Here is a 12,592-nt window from a genome sequence, read left to right on the forward strand (position 1 = left end):
ACGCGAGTGGGCGTGCGTCCGCGTGTATACAAAAAACACCAGCAAAACTGGCGAGCGTACACATACACACAGTGCTGTGGATCCGCCGGCTCAGTCTCACAGGATGCAGCTAGAGGGGTGGCAGAGAGAGCAAAATGGACGTAACAATAGCAACCAGCATTTCCTGGTGAGGGGTGGCGGGGGGGAGGGGGGAGGGGGGAGGGGGGGGGGGAGAACGCAACACAGATGAAAAGTCCCTCTGCGGCGCTCTCTGACACTGGCCCACGGGTGTCTTATTTGCTTCCTCTTTTTTTCTCTCTGGGAATCTTCTCCTCCTCTTCCTCCTCCTCAGCCCTGTGTGTGGTATAGGTCAGTCTCAGTGGCATAAAGCTAGAAGTAACGGTGTTAACGGCTCTGTGTCTGTCTGCCTCCACTCTGCCTCCTCATCGTCCCCCCTCCCACCACCCCCCAGGTTTCATTTCCGCTGCTTCTCGTCTTTGTCTCCGGCCTTGTTAGTGGCCTCGCCGTGCCGGCCGCCGGGCGGGTTGTTGTTGTTGTTGAGGAACATCTTGTCGAGTCCTTTGAGAGCCTCGGTGAGGTAGTTCTGGAGAGTAGTGAGTGCGGCGCAGATAGCGGGAGAGCCGAAACCGTGCGTGATGAAGGAGAAGTGGGAGAGGCAGCTCTGGATGCCAGGCTCCAGGATGTGGGAGGGACGTGAGTTGCCCAGTGGAGTCCTGTCCTGGGCCAGCAGGTCTGTGAACTCCTTACACAGCTGTCTGCAGGGAATGGAGAAACACGGTATGTCAGGGATGGAGTATATAGCCTATTGCACTGTAAATCCTGAGTTTTAACCACTTAAACCCTTTATGCTGCTGTACGTCATATAGGCTGAAAATAGAGTTTGGCCCTCACACCTGATCTGTTTTTTACTGGAGAAAACAAGGCGGTGCACAGGCAGTAAAGCTATAGGATATTGCCATGCACCTACACAGCCAGTTATGCCCAATTGTGCCAATTTCTTGGAGACACAAAAACAGCAGAACATAGCTTCTTTTTTAGTTGTGTTAACGGTATTTTACTGTCCTACCATTGCAAAGTATACAGAGAACCCCAACTCAATCTCTGATGTCTTACAGAACTGTGTCTATGGTTGAAAATAAAGAAATTACATGCTATCATAATTCTTCCCTGTTTTCATAGAGAACTAATCAATTTGGAGAACAAAGAATTAGAGATTTGCGTTAATATAAAGATGTAGCACATCTCTCTTCTTGTCTATGGCACAAAACATTACATGAGATAATAGATCACGGTAAATCAGTAATGACTTATATAGGTGCGTTTAGGGTGTAATCGGTTAGTGCATGTTATTCTTCTATTAGTACACTGACTATACTACCAAATTCCACGATTAGAATCACACTACTTCAACTCACTCAGTGGCAGGAACATAGAATGTTAAAGCAATACATTAAGTTTCAGTATAGGCAGGCCACTCCTATAGCAATTGTTATTTCTTAATGCAATTACAAACACCATATTTGGTGTTTGGTGTCCAATTTAACGATTCATGGACTTTACCGCCTTAAAAATGTTAAAAGGTTGAGCATTTAACATATATTGTAGTGATTTGCTGTATTGGTCCCACTTCATGCTTACACTGTTGCTGTGTAGAATTTGAGAGCACTGTGGTGGTAGTTGTAGTAAAGTGGATGGTATAAGGTTGGGGGGGGTGGGAGAGGGGACAAGGTTGGGGCGTGGGAGAGGGGACAAAGATGCCACTGTAAAATGCCATAACCACATGTGCCTATAGTGTCCCTATCAACGCACATTGTGACCAAAATGTGATTTACTGACTCAGGACATAACTCGGATGGCGCTGAGTCGGCTCAAGCGGACTTCGCAACGTTTGGCACGGCGACCCGCTCGCCTAAACTTGCTTGGCGGTGCCTCCCGTGGCTTAATTCTGTTTGAGATAGCATGCCTCCATTGTCTAAACTGTTTTTTTTTTGTTTTTTTTTGCATCGTCAAACACTTCTGCATTTCTGGAGTGCAGAAAAGTCAACATGTGCCTTCCCCACCTTCAAATCACAGTTTGATGTTTTGTCAATAAGTTGGGGGGGGAGACAGTATTGTCCCTATTCTAACTTTCTGCAAAAAATAGTATAGTCAAGCAAGCTTATAACTCATCGCAACGTGACAAATCGGCTGTTTTTTGGTGTAGACCTGGGGGACCATCCAGAATAATCCTAAATCCCTTAAATATTAAATCTATAACACTACATAGACAATCTGATATTTTTAATTCTTCCAGCACCATAGCAGGACATATATTTGTTTCCCCCCTTTAATTAGCCTCGGTCCCAGGCTTACTCATCTGCGAAGAGAAAAGCCTGGTCACAACCTAAGGCATAAGAGACGCTATCGGCGGAAGTGTCGGTCCGGAACATCCGACAAATGTATTTCCCCCGGATACTATATTATTCCGACCAATCACAACACTTGTTTCATTCACGGAGAATGTAAACTGATTTGTAAAGCATCAACGTCATTTCCTTGAGCGGCCAAAATCCTGCAACTTACGCCCAAAACAAATGATAGCCTCTACAGCTATAGGTCTTGCCCAGCGTGCCCTTTAATATCTGCTTGTATATGTTGGTAGAGTATATAAGATCATTCTACCATTACACTTACCACTCGTATGTCCAAAATGCAGTATGTAAAAAGCAAAACGCATAGGCATAGCTTAAATGATGTAGCTTAAACTCAGACGTATAAGCTATACTGTACACCAACACATACACTAAACATCACCATTATACTCCTTGAGCAATCTTGAATGCTATACAGTACAGTCATATTGTCAGTGTTCATTTAACTCTGCAGTGTAAAATCCTTGTCCATTTTTGTCCTATCTGTGTTAAGGACTGTGTGAATATATAAAATTGAATATTGGTCCTATTCAGTGACTGGACCATGTATTTACACTATATGCTTAAGCATTACTACAAAGCACACACCCTTACAATTACGTTTTCAATGTGACATTTGAAAGCTGCATCTTCAATAAGGAGTCTACAACTTTAGGGGAATTGCCCACTACAACCAGAACCCTGCCCCTCTTTGATAGATTTTAGGAAGGAATAGTCGGGAAAACAACCTTCTACCTCACCATCATCCATCCTTCTTATTCGGGCTGGGCAATATTAGTTATATCGATCTCATGATATGAGATCTGATTTTAATCACTTAAGCTCCATTTTATACTTTCAAACATGTTCCAAATCTTCACGAAAAATAGCTGATCTCCAAGCTTGCTGATTGAGCATCGTCTTACACAAACATTAAATTCCCATTGACAATGAATGGAGCATTTTCGTCATGTGGATGAGCAAATCAGCAATTTTTGTCCTACACAAAGTTCCCGTTGACAATGAATGGAGAATTTACGTCATATGTGTCTGAGCAAATGGACATGTTATGTCATAGTGACGTACGGGGAGTGTGATTTTTTATATTTTGGAAAATATTTGCAAAATGTGAAATTTGCATGTGAAAATATTATTGTCACAATAGCGATATTTGTAATTAGGTCAAACAATATTGTGATATTTAATTTAGTAATATCACCCAGCCCTTGTTGAATCTAAACAAATCACCAAATGAACTTATAGGCCTCAGAAATTTTGGAATCACAGACATGCACCCCCGCTCGCTCGCTCTCTCTCTCTTTCACAGGCGCACGCACCCCTATAAGCAGCCTAGGGGCAGAGCTACAGCGATGAGTGACAGGCTGGGTTGGGTGAGCCCAGCTGGGGTTAGGGGGTCGGGAGTAGAGAGGAGAAGCTGCCACCCCAGGGCTACACTCAAGGCTCTGACTGTTGTTTTTTGACGACTTGAAACACTCCACTGCTAAATAATGAATTTTTAACAGGCGAGTACCAACTCACCACGTTGGAACAGGTTCGGATCTGAGCATCAAACGTCCACACTGCTCAACACACATAGTGTTGTGTATACATAAGAGGTGTATGAGTGTGCGTGCATGATGCATGCAAAAGTATAGGCAGGCAGATACACACACACACACACACACACACACACACACACACACACACACACACACACACACACACACACAGATGGCTGAAGATATAAAGTACAACGTTTTTTTATTTTGGTATCTTATTGTTCTGATCAGAACTTTCTGTTTTTATTTTCTTTAAAGTTTCATGGGCAGAATTATTGAACAATAAATTTGATTTGAATTTTGTGAAAATGTATGTCATAGACAGAGTATACTCAACCCAGAATTATTCAAAGAATGCTTAAATATTCAAGAATTGTCTTTTTCCTTATAGGCTAAATCAGTTTGTAAACCAAATCACTGATTCAGATAATCAGACCACCAGTTAATTTACTCAACAAAGCAGCCTTATGGAAATAAAAGTGTTAGGCCTATTTATTCATTTAGGCCTATATGTGAACTGTAAGTTAAAACCTTAAAAAATGTTGCCCATCAAACAAATCTCATGGGAATAAAGGAGGATTGATGGAGGACAGGCTATGCTACACTATATACCAATGTGTTTAATTTTAATTACACAGTGTCATGGTGTTAATTGGTATTTAAAGAAAGAAAGAAAGAAAGAGAAAGAAAATAAAAAGGGGGAATTTAACTTTCAAGGCAGGCAGGCAGGCAGTGATCATTTTTGGGTTTACATTTTGAATTAGATAATTGTAATTATTAATTAAGTATAGCCTACTACAATTATGTTTATATTGGGTCAAAATCGTATAGGCCAGGGCCTAGCTGACCTGTCTCAAGTTTCAACTCACCAATCGCATGTGACCGAAGAAAATAAATCACTTCCAGTTTTCTTAAACTCCATTCGTTGTCATGAATGCATATGCACTATATGTGGCCTATAATGCATGTGTGCGTGTAGGCTATAGTAGCTATACATAATAGCCTATATATCATGACTCACTTTGATGCCAGTAGCATGTTTTTCCGCGCGTGGAGCTCGTTGGGGTCCGCGTGCTGCCGGTTGAGGTACTCGCTCACGGCTTTGGTGGGAAACTCCGTCTCGCAGATGTATCCGAAATCCCGAGCCAGATGCACCGCTTCACCTGAAAGGGTCCGCGGAATTGTGTGTCAACGACGGAACATATTTGATGGGCATGCACATATAAGGCCTAAATCTATATGCTGCCTGGAATGCCAAAATGTATATGGCCTATATTCGATTGTTTATACTGGCTATATATATTTTTATATATATTTTATATATATATTTCTCTATAGCGAAGTTGTTTGACAATATAGTGTGTTGGGTTATTTATTATCTTATTATGTAGGCTAGTCTATAGCCGCTAGGCCTAAAAGCCTATAGGCTACCGTACCTTCTACTAGAGATGTCAGTAATGTGACATTGGCAGCCTTGCGTCTTCCAGCGGGTAAATTCAGTCCAATCTTCTCCAGCTTCTCTCTCAGAGATCTTCCACCGTTTTTGGACTTTGCTCTATACGAAAATGAAATTAATTATTTAAAACGTGTGCGACACGATGTGGGTTCAGTTTTATAGCAGCAGCCAGCAGGCGTGGTGGTTAAAGAGGGCCCGCATGCATTTCTTACCTTCTCAGCACGCCTCCCAGCAGAGAGGCGTTGAGGCACTCGGGTGGGGACAGTCTTCTCTGCACCTCTCCCACGGTCACTTTGTACTTTGAGGTGGAGCTGAGCAGGGACAGGCGGCCCGGCACCGAACAGAACACCTCGTTGATGTTCACGGACACTCCGCCCATCAGGCCGCCCTTCCCCAGCATCAGAGAGCCCATGCTCTTCATGTGTGGCATCGGAACTGAACCAAGGAACAAAGGTCACGAGTCACGACATGAGTTATGTTAGCCTGTATCTCATGTTGTCTCTCTGTTCCTCACGCTCACACGCACGCACGCATGCACACGCTCTCTCTCTCTCTCTCTCTCTCTCTCTCTCTCTCTCTCTCTCTCTCTAACTTTGATTAGCTGGATCGTGAGGGCGGCCTCCTCCTCCTCGACCTATAATGAAGCGCAGCTCGCGCCGGGCATTTACCGTTATTTAATGTCGCGAGACATTCCTCATTACGGTTATCGATCGTTGATTGACTCGCGCTTCCCAAATCCCAAAGTCCCATTAACCACCTCCCCGTCTCTTTTCCACGGCCGGTTAAGATCCCACCGCGAGAAGCTTCTTCATCCGATCCGTGTTAATGCTCGCGCTAATGGCGTGTAAAAGCATGGCAGGCATGCAGGCGTCGCGCGGGGCCAGCCCTGCGCGAGGGGTTTTGATGGCTCCGCGGGGGATAATACCGCAGATTAGCTTCTAAACGAGCTCACGAGATCTCCGTGAGCGGTGCCATTTATTACATCAGCGGCTTAAATGCCCCGCGGGGAGCTTCACTCACTCAACACCCCGTAACTAAATCACCGCACATCATCAGAGAGAGGACCCCTGCATGTCAAACACACTTTGTGACACACTCGGTGCCAAGTGGGTGCCAATCCAACCGAGCAGGAATATCATCATAACTCAGTGGTTCTCAATCTCAGACGTATTCATGTCAAGGATCCCTGAATTAGTTCATTTGGACCCCCTGTCACCCCCACAAGAGATTTGTATCTCCAGCAGATCATACATGCTCACAATGCGTGATTGATCATGCAACAGAGCTTGTGGGTCGGCTATTGAACAGCCAAGCGTATAGTTGAAGTGGTAAAACGGAATGCTTTTTCAACTAATTTAGCTGTGCCTCCCCCCCCCCCCCCCATTAGAACCACTCTCCTGTCATTCTTGAATCAAATGTTCATTCATTTAAAAGGCACAAATCCAACACAAACCCCAAATATTGCGCGTGTGTGTGTGTGTGTGTGTGTGCGCGCGCGCGTGTGCCTGTGCGTGTGCGTGTACCTTTCTTAATTACTGATTGATCCAGGATGCTCATTCCGTTGTCATCGACCTGTTAGTTAGAGCAGAGATGAACATATATACACAGCATTAGAATTCCACTGAAGAATAATCGTATAGTTTAACCTTTCTGGCAAATAATTGGTTATAATATGGACATGGGATGATGGGATCCAGTCAGCAGTAAAACATTATAGGCCTATATGCACCATGGGAGCATCTGTATGTCGTTAAAATTCTTTGATATTAATGTCCCGACCCCCGTGACTATAATTATGTGGGCCGTCAAATCCGGCTGATATAGTTTGGATTGAGCTCATGTGTTGCATCTTTCTGTGTCTCATGAATCTCTTCTAAAGTTCTCCATTATTTAAATCATGATCATCTTGTGAATTAATCAAATTCCTAATCACATATGCACTGCCTATCATAATAATAATAATAATTATTATTATTATTATTATTATTATCGCAACATGGTAAACAAAATTAGAGAACATTGCCATTTTTAATTTAATTCTACAAAGCTTATAAAGCAATATTACATTTCACAAATTTGTGAAATGCAATTCAGTTTATTGTGCACAATTTGTATCTTTCATAATAGGCATGCAGTTTAAATACTTTATTGTAATAATACTGTATAGTAATAATAATAATTATTATTTTTATTATAATAATAATCATAATTGTAATATAGAAATCAAGTCTGGTGTTCTGTGTTATTAAATTATGTCAGACAAAATATGTAAGACTTTCTCATTCAGTTGTTGTTTATTGTTTATTAACAACAGCATTGGCTAATTCGTGTGTCAGTAGTAGGCTACAACATCACATTTGAGCTCCATTTAGCAATTTGAACCTCAAATAACCAATATGGAGATTGTGCTATTGTGCCTCTTTTAAGATAGTTTTGTTATCTTGAGGCCATTTGCATTATAGGCTATACTATACAGCTGGCGTGGTGACCCTGTCCGTGCACAGCCCTGGGGGGGATTTAAGTTCGTTGACCATATACCCTATATAGGAATTATACATAATGGCAACATTTAATTATATACAATTTGGTGATTTTGGTCAACCGTTATTCGGCATTCCCTGTAGATGAATTATACAATCAATTGTAATTAACTTTCAATGCATTATAGCCAAAAGATAGAAATAGGCTATAGCCTATCAGAACCTGCAGTGTCACATCGTTTGACAATTATGCCATTCCTGAACGTTCTCAAAGTGGGGTCCTTGACTCCTTGCCCTTGGGGGGTGTTCCAGAATCCAGAGGGACCCCACAGCTACAGTATCATAATCAGTTTACCGGTAACCACTTTAGAACAGCTCAACTTCTCCTCTTTTAAACATTTTGAAACAATCTTGCGTGTGTGCACTGCATGGCAGTGATGTGTGTGTGTGTGTGTGTGTGTGTGTGTGTGTGTGTGTGTGTGTGTGTGTGTGTGTGTGTGTGTGTGTGTGCGTGTGCGTGTGCGTGTGCGTGTGTGTGTGTGCCAAATAGCTATGATTTCGGCCGGGGGTCCTCCTTGGACTGGTCATGAAAAAGCTTGAGAACCTGCATGCACTTTAGGCAACCCAATGAACCCATAATGTGTAAGCCGTGATGACCACATGCATGCACAGTTGCACACTGACCTGACCATCGTCCATGCCGTGCAGGCCGTGCAGCAGTCCATCGGACATGCCGTGCTCGATTCCGTGAGTGGAGTGGAGCAACACGTCGGGCCGCCGCACGCCGCCATAGTCCCGCCGTGGGTCCAGTCCGGACAGCTGAGGCAGCGAGGCTCGGGGCTGGGCCAGCAAAGAGGAGCTGTCCATGCGCTCCCCGGCCGTGTCCTGTCGCTGCCGCGCGCCCCACGCGCCCTGCTGCGTCTGGTGCAGGGAGTTGAGGGAGTAGGGGTCGCTGACATGGGAGTACGGGTCCTGGCTCTGGTAATGAGCTAGCGGCTGGTACGGAGGAGGGAAATACGGAGGCTGGAAGTCCGAGGAGGGCGCGTGAGAGAGCGGCGGTGCGCTAGAGTAGGGTCCCGCGTGCGAGCCCAGCTGGGACAGGCGCGAGCTGTGGCTCGGGACGCCGTCATGCCGGTCCTTCGGGAGGCGAAGCAAAATCAGATGAAAGGAAATAAATGAATGAACCCGTGGTGAAAAGGACCCAGACGTCCTGCGTGGACGCAGACAGCCAGGCCTGCATGTAGTGCATGCCTGGGGGACGTCATAAACCATCTCACACAGCACATAGCCAATTCTGCATGCAAACTTAAAAGGGTGTCATAAGAACAAAACATAATCCGTTCAAATGAAAGCCTATGGGTTACATGGGCCATACAGACAAAAAAAGAAGAAAAAGTTGCATCAGAAATTAAAATTCTGTTATTGCAGAACGAAGGCAAAGCTAATAATCAGCACATTTTGAGATAGACTATAAATTATAATCACTATAGGCCTATACACATTCCGCAGCCACAAAACTCACCGTGGTGGAATACGAGTGGACTAACATCTGTTTACCGTCTTGCTGTCTGCGCTGCCAACAGAACAAACCAACCGCGGGCTCTTTCCAAATAACGGCAAGCAGTGGGACTATTATATTAGACTATAATAGAAATAGACCAGTACTAGAACACCCGAAACCACGCACAGAAGCACGCGGTGCAGAAATTCATAACATAAACGCACAGACAGGATTAATTCCAGATTTTTTTCCCCTAGTCCCGTATACAGAACCTTCCTCAGCCGGTCAGCCCGAAGCTCGCGCCGCTCCTCTGTGTGCGTGTGTGTGTGTGTGTTTCTCTCTGTGTGTGTGTGTGTGTGTGTGTGTGTGTGTGTGTGTGTGTGTGTGTGTGTGTGTGTGTGTGTGTGTGTGTGTGTGTGTGTGTGTGTGTGTGTGTGTGTGTGTGTGTGTGTGTGTGTGTGTGTGTGTGTGTGTGTGTGTGTGTGTGTGTGTGTGTGTGTGTGTGTGTGTGTGTGCTCCCGCCTCTACCCCGGTACGGTGTAATTGCTATTCATGACTGAGACTTACAGGAATATTAATGCGCGCACCACTATAGGCAGAGGACTAGTGGCGACACACCAAGCATGAAAGCTCTCGCGCAACCCCGAGTGACGTTTCACGCGAAAAGACAGTGCGCGTGCAGAAGGAAGGAGAGAGCTGTCTCTCTCTCTCTCTACCAACCAGGTGCCAAAATCTACCCCCCTGTCCAAAAGTTGTGCATTTTGGGAACCTTTTACGCACACAAAATTGGAGCAGGAAAGGAAAGCGCACACTGGCATAATATTAAAACTATATGGAACTTGAAGCCATCAAAAAACAAACAAATACAGAATATGCAAAAATAGCAAAAATGTCCAAACTTGGTTAAACTTTATCTCCCCAAATTGCTCCTCAAGCCAAGCATGAAGCAAAATCAAACTTTTAATCAGCCCTGGTAAACCACAAACCGCAGGGACTTTTAATTTGTCTATCTAGGCCAGAATAACCTACCCAGCACACCATAGCTGTTTTTGACAGCCTGCTAAAACACCCACACAAAGTCACCGTGGGGGTGAAAGGGGACATGCGTCACGCATGTCCCCTTTCAAGCACTGTGTAGGTTATTTTCACCGGTGACTTCTCGACTCGCCGGACGCCAGTTAAAACCTAAACACGTAAACAGTGCTAGTATTATTCCGTATAAGTGCTCCATAGTCCTCCACCGTCACACCGTGAGAGAGAAGCCATGTGCGGAACGAGACATGGACGTCCCACCGAGATGATCCGAAGGCCTCGCCACTTGCCCTTTCTCCGCTCTTTGTGCTCGAGCCCATTCAGCGCGATCCTGATGCATAGTTTCACCCAGCGCGTGGCACTTCCTTTTCTTTTTTAATAGTTCTGGGACCAAAGCCAAATGATTTACATATAGTTCTTCTGACACATGCTTCGTTTCTAAATCTCGGCTAGATTTTTATTTATGTATTAGACAATTTAAGTGTTCGACTTTTTGAGGGAATTGAAATTAAGGCATACCTTATTTTCTTTGAAGAAATAAAATAAAACACCGTAACCGTTAAACAGTGACATTTTAACCTAAAATTATTCACTTACTATATTAGATAATAATAATAATAATAATAATAAAACGAATTATCTAGGCTAAGGACAACATCTCTTGGCTGGTTTCCAAAAAAGTGCACACTAACTGCAAAATAATCAAGTGACACTCAAACAAAATATGAGTGGATATTCAAATATTGGCACTGCAGTGTAGAGCACACTATGTTAATTAAATAACAATTCATGCATTGTAAAATCAGGGATAATTTCCAAAATACATAAGCAGCTGGACATTACCTCATAAATATCTTCATACTTGACATTCTCAACTAGCTTCCACAGCATGGTCGCTCTCTGGTGTCTGTAAACTGAATGCACCCAAGTGAGAGGTGGATGCCTCAACTCTCTCTCTCTCTCTCTCTCTCTCTCTCTCTCTCTCTCTCTCTCTCTCTCTCTCTCTCTCTCTCTCTCTCTCTCTCTCTCCCTCTCTCACACACTCATTCTCCCTCTCCATCTCTTTGTCTCTCTCCGCCCCCCTCCATGCAGCAGACCTTATGAATGGGAAATCCCTATATAGAGTACTACTGGTGATGTGCACGGGGAATGCATGGATAGCTTATAGGGATCATAAACTATTGTACTGCTAATGAAATAATTGTCCATGTAAATAAATCAAATGAAATATAAGCACTATACAAGACATACACCTGCCTGGGGGTGCGCAACTTTGGTGATGCTTTGAACTTGTAGCAGTCAGGCCTGTCAGAGATGCATGTGATGCAGTAATTATATAGCCTATGTAAACACAGCAAATTGAATTTCAGTGCAAAAACAATTGGTGGCACAGAGCCAGACATGTATAAAGCTAGATACAGCCAGTCCAATAATTCTCTTGACTATTAAGGGTATAGGTTCACTGTATTTCAGTTCAAACTAATTACCACTGACTTAAGTGGAATGATGTGTTCTTTTTCCAGCACATAGCAGAACTATAGAAACTATACTACAGAAAACCATGATCAAATCTATTGATATCAGTGTATGAGGTAGTGGACCTGCGTTATCATTGCTTAATTCATGGCATTGCTGCACAATACCCACTCCATGCAATGCACTATGATGTTCTGAATTATAATTTAGTTGTCCATGCAGTTTGTGTTTCCTATTGCAGTGGAGGTGAATGACAATGTTGAGTTGTGATGAAATGAGATGTGTGGTAGGATCATGAGGATTTGTTCCTTATATCATTACCAATAGGCACTGCATGCATATTATTAATTAACCTAGATATTATTACTTAGTATACCTTATTTCTATACCGTATGTTTTACATTTACATATAGTTTTCACCTGGTAATTGCAAGATTGCTTTCCCCTTACATTCTGTACAGTCAGCATATAGTTAGCTTAAATCAGCACACCTTTTAAATATTATGAATGTGATGTAAAATGCTAGAATATTAGGCAGGGAAACGAGGAGGAAAGTTCAGGAGGAAAGCCTTTGAGGTGATAGGCAGCCTCATATGCCATGGTTCAGGTGGTTGAGGTGATAGGCAGCCTCATATGCCATGGTTCAGGTGAGGTGATAGGCAGCCTCATGCCATGGTTCATAGCTTTGAGGTGATAGG

General features: G+C 43.6%; 1 protein-coding gene across 1 annotated transcript; it reads right to left on the bottom strand.

The window, feature by feature from the left end:
* Positions 1-454: 454 nt before the first annotated feature.
* On the bottom strand, positions 455-11,333 carry tfap2b (transcription factor AP-2 beta; the record flags this gene model as incomplete). The annotated part of the gene is made up of 7 exons (XM_083791074.1): positions 11,262-11,333; positions 8,564-9,022; positions 6,929-6,977; positions 5,618-5,840; positions 5,386-5,504; positions 4,971-5,112; positions 455-755 (listed from the first exon to the last, which is right to left on the bottom strand). Exons 1-7 carry the CDS (start codon positions 11,307-11,309, stop codon positions 455-457), a joined length of 1,341 nt encoding a protein of 446 aa, XP_083647200.1. The 5' UTR covers positions 11,310-11,333.
* Positions 11,334-12,592: the final 1,259 nt, after the last annotated feature.

The sequence above is a fragment of the Protomyctophum parallelum genome (assembly GCF_964188405.1).
Source record: "Protomyctophum parallelum genome assembly, chromosome: 19".
Taxonomy (NCBI): domain Eukaryota; kingdom Metazoa; phylum Chordata; class Actinopteri; order Myctophiformes; family Myctophidae; genus Protomyctophum; species Protomyctophum parallelum.